The 20,585-nt window shown below is 41.6% G+C and overlaps 1 protein-coding gene across 1 annotated transcript in view; it reads right to left on the bottom strand.

The window, feature by feature from the left end:
• The window catches only part of TPD52L1 (TPD52 like 1), a 56,579-nt gene extending 50,958 nt beyond the window's left edge, over positions 1–5,621 (bottom strand). Inside the window, exon 1 of the mRNA XM_074896250.1 lies at positions 5,516–5,621. Within this exon, the coding sequence (XP_074752351.1) occupies positions 5,516–5,534 (19 nt within the window). The 5' untranslated portion in view covers positions 5,535–5,621. The remainder of the gene's footprint in view (positions 1–5,515) is intronic.
• Between the last annotated feature and the right edge of the window lie 14,964 nt (positions 5,622–20,585).

The following is a 20,585-nucleotide window of genomic DNA, read 5'->3' as shown; positions in this document are numbered from 1 at the left end:
CACTGCACAAGGCAGCGAGGCACATCAGAACAGCATCAGCCAATTCATCTTTCCACTAGTGCACTTGAGAACACTGATAGAGAGCAGGCTTGGATTACAGTTGTGCTGCCTCACAGTAGGACTCATCCCAACAGTCCTGTGAAAATAAGAAGATACAGGAGAAAAAAACAGAGCAAGAATTTTAAAATGTGTTTTAGGGTTTGATGTGTTTGGTTTTGCATGCTCTGTATTTTTTATCTTTGTGGTTGTAAAACGAGCAAAGTTACAATGCCTTGTAAGATTGGACCCAGATTTTAGAGGGGGTATCTCCTTTATATCTCTTTTCCAAACCCCATCGTATTTTATTCTCAGTTCTCATGTGTAGCATGAAACCACTCAAATTTTCTCAGCCTCAGCAAACTGAATTTCATCCTGTGACAAGTGTCATAAAGCTGAAAGCAGTACAGGTTCAAAAGGGTAAAACAGAAGCAACTGCATTTTGATTTCAGACATTTGCTTAAATTCTGATATATGCATGGAATGAGTTATTTGATATATTTTCCCTTCTTTCAGTGTAAAAAGGATGAAAGAGCAATTATCTCAAGCTCTGCACACTCTTGTTAAATATTTAAGAATCCTATTATAAATTACAACCCTACCATTTTCACTCGACCTCATCTTCACGTGATCTTATCAACAAGGCAGCTGAGATTTCCATCATGCAGTCAAATATGCAGGTTATCACTGGCTGGTTCAACTACCCCAGTATCTTCCTGACCCTTCGCAAAGTCCTCTCTCCTGCTTTCCACAGCGGGGCAACGGTGAGCTCCAAAGGACAGTAAGGAGACAGCACAAACCCCTGGTTAACTGGAGTGAACCTTGAAGCCTCAGGAGCACGTACCGCCAGGCATTTTCCTTGCAAAGATAGGTAGGGAATGCACTTCTCACAATGGAAGGAACTAGCAGCTGCTGCTGGGCAAGAAAACTAAGGTTCCCCTTGCCTCATCTTTCCGATTTTCTCACATGTATTAACACTGACCAACCTGTGTGCTGATGGACTTACCCAAGTAGAGGGATTTTCTTCTCATAGGGCAATTACACTAAATCAGCCCCAAGCCACTAGTTTTACTCAGCCATTAGGGGAAAAGTGAACACAGAACAAAACAGTCAATGCCTCTTGGTAAAGCTACCAACCTCAAACATGAGGCTACAGAAGATGCTGCCCTCTCCAGCAAGACTGTGCTGTGGAGTGATGGCCACAGCACTGCTGCTGCAGTGAAGTAACAAACATCTCTGTGCATTCCTTACCTACACTTTCCCACGTGAGACTGACTCGCTATCTGGACTGGTATCTGTATTAGTAACCACATCAGTAGCTAATAAAGAAAAATGGCGAGAGAATGCTGATCAAGCTGCCAATGCCCTGTTTTGGTGAGTCTTGTACACTGTATCACAGGTAATGGAAGATCCCCTCACCACTGCCTCCCACCATGGGAGACCTCAGACCATCTGACTGTGAGATGACAGGTGCCACTGTGGCAGGGAGAGGGCCACTGGGCTAATGCTGTGACTTCTAATTATTTTCTTCTGATCATAAACTCCAGCCAAATGGCATGTGCCCAGGTGCTGCCTTCTGCTCTGTAACCTCACATGCCAGATGCAACTGGCTTGAGGATCACAGATGGAGCACCTCAGCTGCAACAGCAGAGGAAAGCAGTGCCATGCTGCAGGCCTACAGGACACAGACCCCAGGGAGGAATCATCTAACTACAGCTCTCAAACAATACTTTACAGGTGTATGCATAGCCATGGCAAGCTATTATGGCTACAGTGCACAACTATCAGAGGATGTAGGACATCTGACAGGAACAGCTGTAATTGCTGGGACAGGGAGATGCCTCAAAAACCTTTTCAGAGGCTGGAAGTGCAAGAAGCTGGTTGAGCTACCTGGGTAGATAAAAGGGCAAAGAGCAGAAAGCTGAACACCAAAGTTTTATCAGGGTAAGAATCGAGACAGGACAAACCAGAGAAAGGAGGAGGTATGATTTTAGCTGGGTACAAGAAAAAAAAGGGAGAATTATTGCAAAAGGAGAAAGATGTATTAAGAGCAAAGCTCCAGTGTTAAAAGTCACGTAGGATTCTCAGATGAGAGACAAATGAAGACATCCATGGTACTGTCATTAGGGAACATTCACAGTTTTAAACTAGAAAGCAGCATAGTCAGTTAATCTGGACCTGGAGTAGAATGAATATCACAAGTTCTGATTTTCCTGTCTTTCAAAAAGAAACATTGTTCTTCAGACTTCCAAACTTTTCACTTTAAAAATGACTGACAACCATAGGAAGAAAAACAAATAGGCTCTTACAGAACTTTCAGCACCTAACGTAAGTATAGCTGGTATGTTCCCAGATCAGCTAGCTCTGGGACCGTTAAGAGGAAAAAGGGAACAAAGAGAAAAGCACCCAGAGGCTTAAAAATACAATTTATGCAAAGTACAATTTATAAATAAACATATGAATTTTTTTACATGGAACATATGGTTATTTCTTTAGAAAATAATTTTAACATTCATTACTGTTACTCTCTGTCTGGTAGATTCTCATCTAGTTAGCATGAATGCTGCAAGACATATTCAATATACTTAAGTATAATAGTAATTTAATTTCAGTCCATGAACTCTCTCTATTGCTTTAAGGTAACTGTCAGAGCATTTAAATTTCATACTCTTTGGGGCATGGACAGACATTACGTTGTGCCTCGAACCACACAGAAACTCCTGGTGTTAGCTGTGACCTGTACGCAGTACCTTGATAGGGTTACATGCCATAATACCTCTTTTTTTTTTTTTCCACAGTTGCATTAAGATTTATAAGGTTGATTCATGCTGCTATGTAAAAACGCTGACAAAAATTATTTTCCTGCTCTGAAGAAATCTACATTTTATACTTGGATGTGCGTATTTCTTGAATATAAAATTGATCTACTTGGGCATAGCTTCCCTTCAGAACAACATAAAGTGGCACAAACAACACAATTATGTAGAAAAGTCTATTTGAAAAAAATATTTAAAATGTAAAATATGAGAAATTCGACAGTGCTTTCAAATTTACAGCTTTTATTTTGTCTTTTCAATTGGAATGCAACCCCCCAGCAAAGAACATTGCAACAAACCAGTCAGGATGCATTTCTATGTGGGCATCTAAAGGTTCCTTAGAAGCAATTCATAAACTGATTAAAACATACACACATTTCTCCTGCTGTTTAAGCAGATACTTGAAGTGGGGTTTTTTCCCAAGCAAATTGCTACTGTTTTGTTAGTAACCTCCTATAACTATGCTCTGCAAATTGCATAGCAGGACTTAAAAATTCAGATTTCTGGCCGGTGCTTAGATGTACTTAACTGAATTCAACTGCAGTAGAGGCATAGAGGTTAAATTCTTTTTGCCAGCAAGGCTCCATAACTGCTGTAACATGCACTGAATTAAGCCTAGAAGAAAATAGGCACATTTTGGAACAAAAGTTTGCTGGCATGAAAATACCTACCAAAAAAATCTTAGCTTGTACTGCTAGTGTATCAAAGATAGATTTTTTTAAAGTAATGGGAAACTGTTCTGAGAAACTGTAGAAATAAAACCCATAGGTGAGAAACAGAAGAAAAAAGTCACTTAAGGATCAAGCATAGCCTTGAGAAGTCCCACATTTGCCTTTCAGATTAAAATTTCAGATTAAAAAAAAAAAAATAGAAAAAACCCTCCTGAGCTCCTGCATTGTATGCAGAAAAATGAAGGGCTAAGAATACCTAATTAGGTAAAACTAAGCAATATAAAATGCTTTTATATTCTCTTGCTAGCCAATAGATATTCATCCAGAAGAATTTATTAAAGACCTGTGGCAGTAACAGACTTGCTGACCAAAACACATTCATTGGCTTGAACTTTTAACATGTACTGAGAACATACTGAGAACATATTTACTCACCTTTCCAGTCAGGGAAGGTAAAAAAAAAAAAAATAAAATTAAAAATCACATGCACATATACCACTATCTGGCTAATGAGAATCAGAGATTGTTTTCCATCAGTTCTACAAAACAAGAAATGATCAAATCCTTTACTGTATGAAGTTCCTGCTTAAAGAACAGGAGCTCCCACCATAGCATCTGTACAGACATGTTCAGAGAACTAGTCTAAACAACAACCTTAAGCTCTGATCTTAATAACTGAGTTTTAAAAACTGCGGGAACCGTGCCACCGATCAATTTCTTTTGCCAATCTGCTTCAGCCATGTATCTATTAGCGCATACAAAACACTTTTGTCGAAAGGCTTTCTCCTTCACAAGCATTATGAACTCAGATTTCCCACTGTATTCCTTTACGTACACCCTTATTTGCAACTAACATTTGCCTCTTTGATGTCTATTTGTTCAAGACAGTTCTGAATTATTCTGAAAGGTTATTTTGTCAGTTAATTTCAATGAGTATATGTCTCCCTCTTACACATCTCCCTGTTTCAAAGATGACATAAAATGGTTTTTAAACATTCTGCTTTCGAATGTACCTGCTTAGTACTCACTTATGGGCATGGGTGATGAAATCGTGAGGTTCTTCAGAAAACAGAAGCAAGACTATAAAGGCGAGCAAGACCTGTGTATGCTAAAACCTTAGGTTGACTCAAACATCATCTAAACCTTGCATCAAAAGTTTCTTCTGTACTTTAGAGGCCAATTAACTTTACCAAGAGAGAGGAATAGCTAACTTAATCGTAACTGTTGCAATAGACGAAGGAAACGTTGGCTTTAAGTTAACGAAAGCCGTGTTTGCAAAACCGCAGAAACGCTTTGGCGCATGTAATTTTAAGCTGATCTCCGGGGAGAGAGAGGTCTGCTGGAAGTCCAGCCGTTGGGTCCCCGCTGCGGGAGCCGCCCCGCCGGCAGCCTCCCCGGCGGAGGGCTGCGATTTCGGGCCGGCCTGGCCCCGTCCCGCCTCCCCCCGGCAGGCGGGGGCCGGAGCCCGACGGCAGAACTCGGCCGGGCAGCGGGGCCGGGCACCGCACCCCGAACCGTTCCAACCAGCCCACGAGAGCCCCGAACCCTGACGGGAGTAACTTAACGCCAAGTTGTAAGGCGGCTGCTTGACCGTGAAACGCTTAAAACCAGTAGAAGGAGAAAAGGGACGTCACCCCCCAAAGCAGGCAGCAAAATACGGGCAGCCGAGAGGAGCCCGGGTCGGGGTGGAGGACTGGGCGCCCGGCGAGGACGCTCCGCGGGCCGGGCCGGGCCGCGCTCCCCGGCGGAGCCCGGAGCCGCGACCGCCAACGGGATGCCGGGGGGCCTCCCACGGGTAGCGGGCCCCTCGCCGGCGAGGCGGGCGGTGCCCCGGGCGGCGGTTCGCCCTCAGGCTCCCCCCGCCACCGGGCACCTCCACCGCCGTCCCCGCGCGGGCTCGGCCCTCCCCGAGGAGGGAGCGGGCAGCCCCCGGCGGCGGAGGGGACGGCGCCCCCGTGTCGGCCCGGAGGGCTCTGTCCGGGCGAGACTCACCTTGTGCCTGCGGCTCCATGGCGCGGGGGGCTCTGCCGTCCGCCGGAGCCGCCGCCGCCGCCCCGCGCGGACCCGCGGCGCTGACGGCCGGGCCGGGCTGTGGCTGCCGCCGCTCCCCTCCCCCGCGCCGCGGGAGCCGGGCGGGGCGGGCGGCGCCACCTGCCGGCCAGGCGCGGGCAGCGCCGGCGCCGCTCACCTGGGGCCGCCCCGGCCCCCGCCCCTCAGCCGCGGGGCCGGCCCCGGTGAGGGGCATCGGGGAGCGGGCGGTGGGACCCCCGCGGCAGCGGAGCCCTGGAGGGATGGATGGATGGATGGATGTGTGTGACCGCGAAGAAGAGCCCTTCGCGGGGTGAAGAGCCGCCCGAGCCGCTACGCTTTCGCCCGCGGGGAGACGGGCCTCGCCCCGCGGCCTCCGGGGCGGGCTGAGCGCGCTCCTTGTGGCGGCTGCAAGCCCCCTCGGGAACGGCCGCATCGGCTGGGGCTGCAAGTCAGAGGAACGGCCTTGCCGGGAGGCTCTGAGAAAGGGCAGCTCCTCTTCAGCGCCCTTCCCCTGCCCGCTGAATGGCTCTACGGTCTACTGTTTCGTTCAGTGTGAAAATCCAATCTTGAACGTTGGGCTCGGAGGCGACTGTACAACAAAGCTTCCAGCCTAAAGGTCAAAAGTAGCACGGGTAGAAGAGTTTACCTCCCCACAGAAACCTGTGGTGTCCCAAGGGCAAACCTGGTGTCCTGCCCCTCTCCCGCAGACTGGGCCCCCTGCCAGGCCCGACCCCTCAGCTCCGAAGCCGGCCCTGGCCAGCACCCGCTTTCCTGGGCCGCGCAGTTGTTCTTTGCCACCTCCCCTGCAGCCAGCACCCGGCCACGGCTGTCCCCCGCCGAGGGACGGCACCTGGGGATCCTCCCCAGGGGAAGCAAGGGGCCCCAGGGAGCCCCAGGGCACCGGCGGCAGCAAGCTCCCAGCCTGAGCCAGCAGGCGCACCTGGTGTAACAGCAGCACCGAGAAGTAGGCGGCTTACGTGAGTACCGGTAGGTTTCAGATACTACCCACCTCCTGTGGTAGAAGCATGGGAACACATTCAAAGAAATACCGACAGAGCTTGTGCTGTCATGTATATCCATAGAAATTAATTTTTTTTTTTTCCAGTATGTAGGTCTGTATCCCACTACTCACTGGAAGCTGGGGTGACAAGATGTAGTTCACAATGCAGTGCAGATTTACTCTAGGTTTGGCTCATGCTGACATAACTTTCACACTTCGTTACCAGTCCATGTTAACCTCACTTGTGGAAGGGTTCTAGCAATGCTGCTTTCACTGCTGGTTATCCATGTATTTGTCAGTCAGGCATTGTATCTAATTTGAGTATATGATAATACTAAATGCCTTCCAGGACACGCTGAAGACACATAGCTTCCCGAGGCCTGTAACATTACAAATAACAAAGCAAGAGCAAAGGCAGGTGGAGGAAGTATTGGACATTTGTTTGTCAAGCTATACAAACAGGTAATATTTTAGTTGGAGAAAAACGAATCCAAAAGAAAATGGTTATGCAGTGAGGTTAAAGAAAAAAGAACATTTATAGGTAGAAAATAAGTTATTTTCCTTAAAATATTGTAGAATATAGGAAAGGTTCAAATTTACTTATTTCTCAACTTTGCTTTTCTAACAAATGAGAAAATTAAAGCCAAGGCAGCTTTAATTTCTATACATCTAATGATATTTTCCTTTAATATGCACATGCTGGTGGTTTTGAATTTGAATTACTTTAAAACATAAATTATCATTATTTTTTCTAGGCAAGCCTCTCTTCATTGTGCTTTGACATCTCCTTGGGCTGGAATTTACCACTTGCAAAAGCAGAACAGAGGTTGTCAGAAAAATGAATTTCTGTACTCACATCTTTCCAAATAGACATCCCACCATGACAAGATTTGAGCTCAGAAATGCTATAACCTTCTATATGGAAAAACCCAAACACAAGTCCAGCCATAAATGCATGAAACAACTGAGAAATGCTTCTCAGCATGTGAAACTATCAGTATAATTAGAACATGTACTTTTCTGAAATATACACGGAGGTTTTTAAAGCAGCTGAAGCAGTTTCCATGAAGTATAATGAAAACTGAGCGCCCAATTTACTTACAGGGCTGTAACAATATTAACACTGTTTATGTAGAAGGATAATTAAAAATCTTACAGAGGCATACGCTGTTAAAATTAGTGAACAACAGAAAAATTTACTAAATTTTTACATGCTGTATTTGATTTATTCTTTCCATTCATATGTTACTTATTTTGCCACAGCAGAAATGCACTCTTCTGTGAAGAAAATCCAAGCAGTATTTTACCTAACAAGCACTGTTGAACACCAAAACTAGTTGGAGTTATGGTATGGTAGAGATCCATAAATGCCTTCAGGGAAGCAAAACTGTCATCTTCATGAGATCCATAGTAACAAGTTAATCTCATGGAACGGTACATGGGAAAAAAAATCAGTCATTTACAAGTTAATATTTTCCTATAACATACAGTTAGGAAATAAACATTGTAAAGGTAAATCTGATTAGAAAATTAATATCCCATTGAAATGTTGTCATTTAATTGTGAAGTAACTGATTCATTTTCTACCCACAGTACAGCAGGACCCATTTTCATGTTGTTCCACATATAATACGAATTTGGTGAGATTCCCCTTTGAATTTGCCTTGTGAGAGGTTTAGTTCCACTTTTCTGTCAGAAGAGGGACATAATTCAGATTTTGTTTTCTGTCTTGGAAGGTCTCAAGTTGTAGCGGCTTAGTTGTTGCCTGAGAAAGGTCATTGTCTCTCCCATCATGCTGAAATTAAAGACAGTTGGGTTTTGTTTGGTTTTTCAAAAGGTCAGACAGAATAAAACAAAAGCCAAATTATTCAATTTTTTAAATACTTTTGTGTTACTGTACACTTCAGATTACACCATTTTCACAATACAACAGCAGAAGGCATCAAATAAATTTATTATGTTTATGGAATTACACTGGCTAATTTTTCTCTTCCAACGCAAAAGCAACACTATTCAATCTAGTATCAGACTTCAGTGCATCTCTCCATGCTTGTAGGGAGTAACTACATGCATTTTGCAGACAGAGATTATGGCAGGATTATGCACGATGCTGAGTATCCTAAACTCTTACTAAACTTCCATGGAAAATAATGAGGAAAAACTGTGCTAAATAATTCACATAAGTGCAAAGAGAACTGTGAAATACACTGGAAATTGTTGGTTCTTCAGACTGTTTAGTGGCATAAACTGCATCGTATGTATACATGCATTTCATAAGAAAAATGGCAGGCTTCGGTGAGCGCAACATTCTAGTTGTGACAAAAAAGTTAGATCCCCCAGCAATGGGCATATTAAAACTTTCTAGTAATATGCCATGAATGGAAAGGCCAAGGATATGCTGTGTTTCTTCTGTTTCATTAAAAGGTTGGAAAACCACACGCTCATGTGTTCACATCAGACCTTACAATTTATTTCCTTCCATTCAGAAGTTCTTGAGTTCTCTGCTAAATGCTGTGTGCTAAATGTTCAATTCTTGGCATATTGTGGGTTCCAATTTTTGAATGAAATACTGAAAATTAAAATAGAATAAGCTCAGTATTATGTCAGAGTTTTTTCCTTACCTTTTAATAAGTTCTTTTGATTTTCATCTCTTATTCTATGTATACTTAATATTTCGGCCAATCTTGCAATTTAAAACAACAAAGTGTGAAATGTCAGTGTTACTACAGCATACAACAGTGAGAAGCTACTTGCACTGTAAGTTTTATAGACAGGCACTTCAGTTTAGTCTGCAGTTTCATACAGTGGGCTTCTGGCTCTATGGGTTGAACGGTACTAGAAAAATACAAAACAACATAAAAAATAACACTAAGCTAAATGATACAATTATATTATTAGAGAATAATATTAAACTCACTAGACCTTGCCTCTTAACAGTAAGCAATACTTTTAAACCCCATTTTCCACTGGCGCTTGAGTAAGAGGAAATGTGTGACTCTGCCTAAAGCATCCCAAAAACTCATGAAGGATGTCTGTAGAGGGAATATGTCAAGTAAGTAGGAGAATTTCAGCCCCTTCAAAGAAACTTGAATTTATTGCATTTATTGAAAGCTGCATGTATTTTTTTTTTCTAAGGCTCTGCTACTCTTATCACATAGGTTAAATAAAGGGAAAGACATTACCTTGCTTTGTAAATCAGACATAAGAGCCATCAACAAAGCCTTAATACTCTTTGCAGTTCAATATTATCCATGTCTGCATTGTCCAACACAGCTTTCAGTTCATCTGTTCAGCTGCAATTTGTTGCAACATTTACGTCAAGACATTTGCTTCTGTTCTTCAAAATATCAACCTGTTATTGTAGAAGAGATAAAGCAACAGGTTTATCTCCATCGTTTCCCATCTACTGCATACACATGTCTCCATACAGGTTCCTTTAATACTTTCCAATTCTATATTGGAATTGATAAATGTTGATATGAGGGAAGACATATTACCTGCCAGGTAAGCTTTGGGAACACCAGGCTGTTACCATTGGTGATGTCTATACCAACACTAGGATATGTAATATTAGATATGCTTGGAAGCACAGAATGTTCCTACGTCTTTCTGTCTCCCTCCTTCACAGGGGTCTTGGATGTAGCTTGAGGGTTGTCAAAGATTTTTTTCTCTCCTATGTTATGAATATATGTGAACCCAAAGACAGTTGTGCTGTGTCAGAGGAAAGATCCACTTAGCACAATATTTACTTAAAACCCTGCTTTTCCTCTTACACTTCCCATCCTCCAACCACTTCCAATTCAGGGACATGAATCTCAGTTGATTTCTCTTGCATTAACATATTTGGCCTTCATGGACTTACAAAGTTTAGAGCCCTCTAAGGGACATCCTTTGGCAGGGAGCTCCACAGATTAATAACCTGGTGCTTGAGGTCCTCATTCCTTTTGAAGCTGGCTTCCACTACCTTAATTTCAACTGAGAAGTCCAATATATTTTTACTCACCATGGAAAAGAAATATTCTCTCTGATATTCTTCAATACATGGGAGTAGAAGACCACTATAAACCCGATTTCATTGAAAAGTTTGGTGTTGAATGACCTTGATGGGTAAGTATGATAATTGGACTTAACTGTCCCCTAAACCCACTCCTGTTAGAAAAGAATCAGACTTCTTATCTTTGTGAAAATAATGCAAGTGGTTTTGGAAAGCCAGGTTAGTCTCAAATAACCTTTTCCATGATTTCTTAGAAGTTCTGCGACAAAACCTCTTGACATCTCTTGATCTCATGCTGAACATAATCTTCATGACCCTTCACTGGTAGAAGCTGACTAATGCTGGAAAACTGAGCTGAGTAGTTGTCTTCCTTGAGTGCCCTTTCCTGAAATACAAGATAAAGCACAACTACTTTAAAAGAAGTGAAAACACAATTAGAGAGGGTCAGCATCTTCCATTTACAGCTGAAACATATTTCACAGTCCCACAGGCTGTTCAAAGCAGCAACAAGACTGAGCTTCTGTAAGTATCTGTTTGGTGTGAGCCCTCTTACAGAGAAATACCAAAAGAAATAGAACTGATCAGAATGTGCTTCATTTATGAACGTCATTTTAAATTGGCATGTATAGATGAACAACTAGCTGCCTTAAACACACTTTAGTTACTCTATCACTAGAAAAATGAAGATAAAACTGAGAGCCAGAAAAAAATAGTAAGGAGTTTAGTCAATGAAAGTCAGTTATCTTTTGCCCCATACTTTTGAATTTTTATAATTTGCTTGTTGCAAATGTTCAAAGGAACTAAAATAACCTGCCTTTAAAAACATATGGCAAATTAAAAGAAAAATAGCATTTTTTAACATAGTACACAGAAATATTTGGTTCTGCAGCTGCTACCTACTCAGTTATCTTAAAACTCTGTTTGTAATGAAACTTCACTCTTAATATATTCTTAGGCTGTGTTTTTGGTTATACATTTATCTTTCCAACATAATTCTAGTTTTCTATATAACTGTCTTCAAAAGATGAGATATTCATGAGGTATTACTGAAATCTTGAATAGCTGAGTACAGGTCTTTTCTATACATTTAACAATGGCAGGTACCAAATATAAAACCAAAACATTTTCCATTTAGGGGGCAAAACATGGAGAAGAGGAAACCATAACTGTGGTTCTTTGAAATATCGTGTCTGGATGCCATACGCTGACGGGACACATGCTTTTGTCAAAGAAGCCTGAAATCTTCAAAAGAAACAGACATTAAGGGCTGTACACACACCGTGTAAATTCATATGCAACACCAGTGAGGAGAAGAACATTATCCTTCCATTTCTTTGCTAACTTGTGGTCTCAAATTAAGGATGACTTTGACGGAGACTTGCTGGAGAATTAATTACAGGATTTCTATACACTTAAAGTCTTTCTTCAGTTTATATTCGTCTAGCCAGTCCTTCAGTCCAATTTTTTAACTATGTATTTGTATCAAGAAATGTTTTCTTCTTCCAAAATATGGAGACATTGGAACTACAAGCACAGTAAGTAACATTTCACTTTGACCAGCTTTAGATGACAGATCAACAGGGCTTTCTCATATGGAGCACGGGAGTGTAAGGTTTAGTTGCCACTTACCACCAAAGCATAATGGCTCACTGTGAAGAGAATGAATCCATGACAAAATAGATGAGGCTGGAAATTCAGAGAGCTAAAATCCACCACTGGACAGAATTGTGGTACAGGGTGGCCAAATGACTCTCAGAGTGCAGGCACAGCCCAGACACTCTGGATCTTCAAAAATTTTCTGATCTGCTTAACAAAAAAATAAATAACTTCCCCAAACTTGTGGATCTTTCCCTAATCTATTGTCAGATGATTTCTCATGCCACCTGAGCATATCAAAATGAAATATATTTACAATGCCTCTTTTGAAAGACATGTTCATTTTAGAAATGGGAAAATGCAGCTCAGAGAGACCAAGTAACTTCATCATGGTCAAAGGCTGCACAAAGCAGGTTCTTAACATTAATCACCAGTCAAACCTTCTTGTTATTTCCAAGGATGGGTAGGTGTCATGGGCAAAACAGTCTCGACCCAGAGAATTTCAGTTAATTTAATGTATTGCCAATTAACATAAACTTTTAATTACTGATTTGGGTATTGAGGAATAAAACTCCCATGAAGATAACTAGACAAACACTTAGGGAAACACATTTCCTCCCCTTTCCACAGACTCAACTTCAGTCCAACACCACAGACTACACTCAGTCTCCTTGGTGAAGCAACAAGTGGTGCAGGAGGTGGGGGTCAGTGCATAATGGTTTCTCTCCGCAACTCCTTACTTCTTAGTCTTTTCCTCCACTGCTTCTTGCTTCTTTCTTGTTTCCTCCACTCCAGTGTAGGTTCCTCCAGTGGCCACAGTCCCTTGGGATTGTCTCCACTCCAGCATGAGTCACCCACAGCTGCAGGCACTCAGGGGTGTCCCTGCCCAGCATGGGTCACCCATGGCTGCAGTCCCTTAGAGCCACTTCTCCTCCAGGATGGAGCATCTCCTCCCGAGAGTGCATCTGCAGTGGTGGCTCCAACAATGTTCCCTTCCACAAGTCACCTCCTGTGCCTCTTGCCCCTCATGACTACCACCCTTTCTTGCATGCCACTGAGCAGTCACCATGTGCTCCTCTGATTGTTTGATATTCTGCATGGGGTGGGGGTGTTTATATCAGTGACAACCCACCACAGTAACTAAGTACTAACTCATAGGATCATAGAACCATAGGACAGCCCAGGTTGGAAGTGACCTCAGAAGATCATCTTGTCCAACATTTCTTAGGAAAGGAAGCCTAGATCTATCTAGCACCCTGTCAAATTGTGTCTTGAAAACCTTCAGTGGTGGCGACTCTACCATGTTCCTGAGGAGGTTGTTTCAGTGATTAATTGTTCTCATTTTAAAAGAATTCTTATATCGAGATGAAACCTCTCCCAAAACCTCTTCTGAAACCTCTTTCCTTTTCTTTCCTTGTTAAACAAGGAAATCATGTGTAGCAGAAGACAGGGCTGGGGCTGAAGACATAGTAGACATAAGAACCGTTACATTAATTTTCTCACATTGATGTGTCTACCCTGGGACAGTGTTTTCCTCTACACGTGTATCTGATTCATAAGATGCTATTAAGAGATCACAATTCTGCAAAATGGAATTTTCTTATTGGTCTAGCAGACATTCTTAAGGTTCCTTCAGGCTGTTAGGATGCATGAGATATACCAGGAAGACGCAAAATCATATGGAAGGCATTCTAAGTATCTATTATTTTACCTTTGTATGAGCTGTAGTACCTGGAACTGGATGTCATGCTAGGCCTGCAGCAGAATGCAACAACTGTAACCAATAAAAAGGCCTGAAAATGTTGCTCTTTAGTGATTTAATCTGACTTTGAAATCTCACATTTACATTTTATCAGCAGATTATCATGATTGTTCTAATGGTTCTGAAACTACTTTCCAAATTGTCTTAATGTTCTGATGATAAAGTGTTTGAATAGTTTATTTTTTTTGCTACCATGAAATGTTTTTTCTCAGCTGTAACTAACAACGTAAGAATAAAGATAGCAAACCTTGTGTGGCTTTCAAAGTTATGTTTCAATGCATAGCATTGTATGAAACATGCTCTGTGATGGAATTGTGCAAAAAAATATTTTCTTCTTATTAATATGAATTAGAAATGTCTGCCTGTTTCTTCCACAGCTCAGTTTTCCTTCAAACATCCTGACTTTCTCATAACAGGGATCTGTGGAACTGAACTTCGTATCAGCTATCTGACATTGATCACTGGGCTCATAATCTCAGAAGTTTACTCCCAATTGTAAATGCTGGATCAAGAATCTGGATCAAGATCTTTATCTGATGCCAACTGACATCTCTATTATAACCAATAAAGTTCTGATTAGCCACTGTGGTAGTCTTTAATAAATATGTAACAATACAGTCAGTGACAGTATTACTACACTGTATTATGACAATTCACAGACTGGAATGGAAAGTTATCAAGAGAAAGTGTCTCTTGCCTCCCTCTCAAACTTTATCCTAGTTTGTCTGGGATGGAAAGGGATAATGTAAGGTGAACAATGGAGTATGAGCAAGTGGGAAGACACATCAGACAGTTCACCAGAATCTAATAAAATAGAGAGAGAATATGAAGTTTGGATCAGACTAGAAATTACAGACAAAGTGACTGCATAGAAGTGAATTGTAATCTTCATTTGTAATTCTGGGCCAGGAAACTGTGAAGTTTATCATAATATATTGCTGAAATACTGAGGGGCAACACCAGAATCTCGGAGAACTTTCAGAAAAAAACCTAGGACTCATAAAAGCTAACTGACATTTTTGCCAGCAGGTACCAAAGTGCCTACAATTCATTAGATAATAGAAGCTCAGGAATCTTTCAGGGCTGTGGAAAATTGTATTAAAAATATTTATACTGATATAGATGGAGAGCGAATGTGAATGCATGAGAGCACAATACCAGCAGGAAAAGAGCTATTAAAATGGCATTTGTTGCTGACACCTGTAGGTGTTAGATCTGAAATGGAGACAATTACTAAATCCTGTGGACTCACAGAGGTTGGGCAAGATAGAGAGATAAATTAGAGCAATGTCCTGAAGGGTGTGATAAGACACACCCCAAATCAGCAAGCTCCTAAGAAGAACCCACAAGTGTGGAAAGGGGCTCCAAATCTGATGCACCTTGTGCCCCATGTCATTGCAAGCAGTTCTGAACATAGTGCCTCAGTGCCTGAATGCTCAGCAAAATGCTTACATGCATACAGTGTGAGTGTGACTGTGAATCACTGAAATCAGTCTATTTTTTTAAAAAAATTAATCTTTCCTTCCTATGAGGTGTTGCTATGTTTCCTTTATTTCCTACAGGGAAATTCTGTTGTCATTATGCTTTTAGGAGTTTCTAAAAGATACATATACTACAATAAGCAATTCAAGATTCATTCATATAACTTGTGAGATGAAATATTCTATTTGTTAAAATAAGGGTCATCTCTCATGTTAAGGTACAAAAGAAACCCAGCATTCTAGGCGTGGGTTCATGGCATCCTGACACAGAGCTCTAGAGTGGTTCAGATGAACTGCAACTGCAAGAGTTCAGTTGCATCCCTCATGGTGTCTTTCAACACCAGATGGCATACAACTAAACTTAGCAGTCTAAATGTAGGACGGCAATTAAAATGCCTAAATATACATACGTAGAACCATTTTAGGTGTCCCAGAAGACCTGAGATGCCCACATGAGCTGGTATGACACAGGATCTGTGGGAGATCTGTTAAGTGGTATCTTGGGACAGGCAGGATACTTCAGGATATCTAAAATACTACTAGACATTTAACTTCGAGCACTTGAATTATTCAGTATGGAGAGCACTCTCTACAAACATCCAATGTCACTTGCGAGTTCCTTGGGAGTTTGAGATGCCTCAGTAGAGCAGATGCCCTGATGTCAAGCCTGCACTGCTCTGGAGCAGCAGCTCCAGGCCAGGTGAGACTCCTTGCGATACCTCAAGTGACACGGTAGAGCCTGTGTTCAGACAACTGTGCAGCTGGATGTGAGATAAACGTCCGTAAATAGAGTCACTGCTGAAATGTACTTAATACCATGCTGTGTTTGGAGAACTGTAGCATACTCACCAAGTCTGCCTGCCATTGTGCATACACCCCTGCTACAATCACCTCCTTTCTTTTAAAGGACATTCTTGCCATCTTGTCTAAGCTGCAAGTGTCTTGGTTTGTAAGTCAGGCTGCCACTAGGCTTTAGTTCAGATCAGCAATTAATCTTTTAGCAGCTTCAAAAAATGGCTTTATACTCCCAAAGACTTCCACCTCCCCAAGGGCATAGTAAATAGCTTTCCTCAGAAGTAGTGGCATAGACATGTCCACTGACATATCCCTACTACACATACCAGAAATTAAATGCTGACAATCAATTTAACTCATGCAGACAAAAACTTTGTACAAGGGTACTGACCCGAGGATAAGGAAACACACATTGACCCAGCCTGCACCCTGTAATATTCCCATGAGTAGCTGTAAGCTCCCCCACAGCTGTGGGCCAAGGGACATCTCCCCACCAACTACTCCCTGTGAAACTTCAAGTGTAATTTCTGATTCACAAGCCTATCAGCTGCTTCTTCTGGTTCACATGGACTGTTTTTTGAATCTCTTTGGAGCTCCTCTGTGTTGTCCCCATGCACATGTTCTTCCTTGACATTTTGTTCGGGTTTTCCATTTTTGCAGACAGCAAGGCCTGTGTCCCACAGCATCATGCAAACCTTAGAGGCTGCCCTGGTAATACTGCAAGCATCAGGTATTTATACCCAGTGATAAGATCTCTCCTGAGCCTCCAGGATGAACCGTCCCAGGCTTCTCAGTCATTTCTCAAGTAACAATCCCTCAATCATCTTCATGACCCATTCCTGGACTTGATCCAGTGTGCCCATGTTTGCCCAGAACTGGACCCAGAACTCCAGGAGTGCCCTCACCAGCGCTGAGCAGAGGGGAATGTGCGCTTCCCTTGACCTGCCAGAAGTGCTCTGCCTCATGCAGCCCAGTACACCACTAGTAACTGGCCTCCAGCTGGGCTTGGCGCTGCTGATTAAAGCTCTTTGAGCTCAGCAATTCAGCCAGTTTTCAGTCCACCTCTCTGTGCATTAATCTAGTAATGTGCCAATCCTGCTGTACAATGAACTTTCAGTTTGGGCAAATACTGCAAAATGTGGCTTTATTAAGAAAGTCAACTTGGTGAATCTATATCATGACAATTAAATTTTTAACGGGTCAGAACCAATATCTGCTACAGGTAAAATAATCATGACAGATCAAATGCAATTTAATTTTTAACCCAGCAGAACTGATACAGTTACTTGTGTCTTCTTAGATTGTTTTCTTTACAGCGAGAAGGTAAGAAACTATCTTAAAAGCAAGGATAGAATTTATTTTTCACATGTAGCTCAGAAGTGGAATTCTTGACTGGGACTGTTTAGACTCTTTGTTGGATTAAAAAGCGTTCATCTATGTATGTATGCACTGGGAAGCTGTTAGGCAAGCTATTGCTGAGAAGTATTTAATTCAACCTCTTAAAGCAGTTCTTTCTTTGAAGTGCTCTTGATACTGATGGAAGGCCGAGCACATTTAATTATTGCTGTGTTGCTGGGTATAATGCCCATTTCTAGGGCTTAAATCCTACATCTCCAGACTGAAGTGGAAGTGCATCCTGCCACGTGACAGAGTGACTGAACAAACCTGGCAACATTCCTGCCTATTTATTATCTAGATCACCAAAAGAAAATATAATTCTTTAACAAATAACTTTAACCCACAGGAAGAAACAGATCATATATAAACTCTATTTTATGTCCTTACATATGCATTCATTTAGCATCATGATGCAAAGATATGGATCACACTTCGTGGAAAGATTAGATTTTTTAAGATTTTCTAATTTATGCAGAACACTTCTGATTCTTGTAAAAAATGGAAAAAAAAAAAAAAAAGATTCCTTTAAAAGGATTTCACAGTTGAAAGGAGAAAAAGAATCATCAAACATCAGAATAAAGTTTCATTATTTTTTTCTCTTTTTAAAAAAGTGAATAAGGAAGAGCTGTCAGCAATCCACCATGATGAACAGAGTGCATTCAGAGAACTGGGTGCCCAGTTAGAGTGTTTTCACCCTCCCTGAGAACACAACCAATGACTGAAAATAGAATGGGTCTAGAATTGAGTCCTGTGCCCTCAAAATCCCAACTACCATAAACCAAATCACTTGATACCACACGTTATCTACTCTCGTACCATCGCTATTTAAAAAAATATTTCCTTTTCCACGTCAGGCACAGCCATTTGCAATTTCAGAACCTCTCTTTTCTCTTTAGAAAGTGACTGCTCTATGGCTGTTTGTTGTTCTGCGCATTGCTTTAGCTTGGTAATGGTACACATACAAAGAGGCAAAATAACATCAACATGAAGATTCAAATTTTGCTTAACTGAAAGCTTACCGGTAAAATATAGCACTAATTTGGGATGCCAGTAACCTGCAATATGAGGTAGCTTGCTAGAAAATCTTCTGCTTAATGAGTGGTTAGAAACAGAGCAAGTCTCTAATGGTTCCTCATTTTCCACCTGATTTATAAATACGATTAAATCAGAGACTACATATTCCTTCTTGACAATCTGTGTACTTCTGTGTTCTTGTTAAAGCAAGTTCCACTTGTTAAGCCATGATTTTATCCATGTGATTAAATGACATCCTTATATGCTCCTTTGGTATTGCAAATTCTAAATTCAAGAAGAGTCAAGATGACATGAGGACTGAGCTGAAGGGTGTGTGATCTATACAGCAGATTCCTCTCAAAGGCCTGAAATGAAACACTCAATTACTCAGAGTATGCCTACCAAAGCTTTCCAAGGCAGACATGAAAAGCAGTTTGCCTTTCCATGCATTCAGCCTGCACTCCAGCTCAGGGGGACATGAGCCAGCTTTACACAGAGCCCCAGGCAGAAAGCTGAGCTGGTGGCAAAGTATGTTATCTTGGATCCAGTGCTGTGTTCACATGGGGATCCATGGCTCCCACTTTGGAGCTGGCTTGGTGTTTGGATGGAGCTGAGACCCCTCTGCCTGCAGAGCTCTCTGCTGCCATTCCCCAGATCATCTTCCATGCTGACAGCAAACCTGCACCAATCCCTCCTCTTCCCCACTAAGTGCTGCGTTTTGGAGGATGACAGCAGACTGCTGCTACCAATCACTCTTTTACAATGAGTGGCTGAGGTCCATACAATCGAATTACACAAAAGAATTGCTGTAGGCTTCATAAAACTCAGTGTATCTCCCTTGTCTCTGTCGTCTTTCTTCTACGATACTTGAACAGAGGCAACCTTACGTATTTTGGTCTTGATTTATCATTAAGGAGTTCCATTTTATTAAGTACCACATATTTCTCTACATTTGTATTTGGGATTCTAGCATCTAACACTGGGACAAACTGACACGGGTTCTGTGAATCTGCTTACTGCTGATCACTGGCCCTTTTCTCTCTGAGCACGTTCTCCTTTCCTGATGCTGGACAAGCTACTGCAGTCAAGTGTATCCAGTACTTAAAAAGATCATTTGGAGGATATGTTATACATGTAATTTCCTAAAATTTGGTCAAGATCTCAAAAAAGGCCCTTCAAATTTCCCTTCCCCTTTTTGGAAGTCCAAGAGATATATGAAAAGTGTAACATTACAAGCTATGGATGCAGGAAGATGCTGAGCATCTAGAGCCTACTAGAGTCTGCAAATGCTCTCTACTTCCATTATCAGGATCTTAGACTCAGTTAACACTGATTTCAAACAAACAGTACAGAATTAAGTCTTCATCTGTTACTAAAATATTGTGCTTATGTGACTGAAGAGTAGATTTGAAGAAAGGGATTTAAACTGTAATAATTTCCTTTTCTGATAAGCTGAGTTCCATCTTCTGTATCCACAGGAAAATGGAAAAATATTTTCTGCATCAGATATTTGTCCTCAGATAAAATTAAGGAGCCAATCCAAATAAATGCTTTGGGTTATTCAGTAATATCAGGAAAAATATCTTTGACGATAACATAAAGATTTTCTGTTCACTGTTATTCAGGTTGGTTTGCTGCTCTTTTAATTCCTGCCTGGTACAAATTATCTCCAGTTCCTTCTCAGAGGTCAGCTTGTCTGCCTGTCTGTTCTTTCTCTTCAGTTGTGTGATCTCATCCACTAGAACCTGCTTCTCATTAAAATAAATTTTTAAGTAACAAAAAAGGTTATTTTAATGGAAGCAAGGTGGGGGTTTTTTTGGTAGAACAAAAAGGTCTTTTTTTATCCTTATTCGATAAGCACACACTGACAAAATTACAAACATTTATGTAACAATCAACCAGGATAATTATAGATCATTTTACCCCACAGGTAGGTCAATTATTTCTTTAATCAAGTTATGCATATATTAAGTGTTATCTGTGCCAAGGCT

The sequence above is a fragment of the Athene noctua genome, chromosome 1 (assembly GCF_965140245.1).
Source record: "Athene noctua chromosome 1, bAthNoc1.hap1.1, whole genome shotgun sequence".
Lineage (NCBI taxonomy): Eukaryota > Metazoa > Chordata > Aves > Strigiformes > Strigidae > Athene > Athene noctua.
This window is presented reverse-complemented; position numbering and strand designations above follow the sequence as displayed.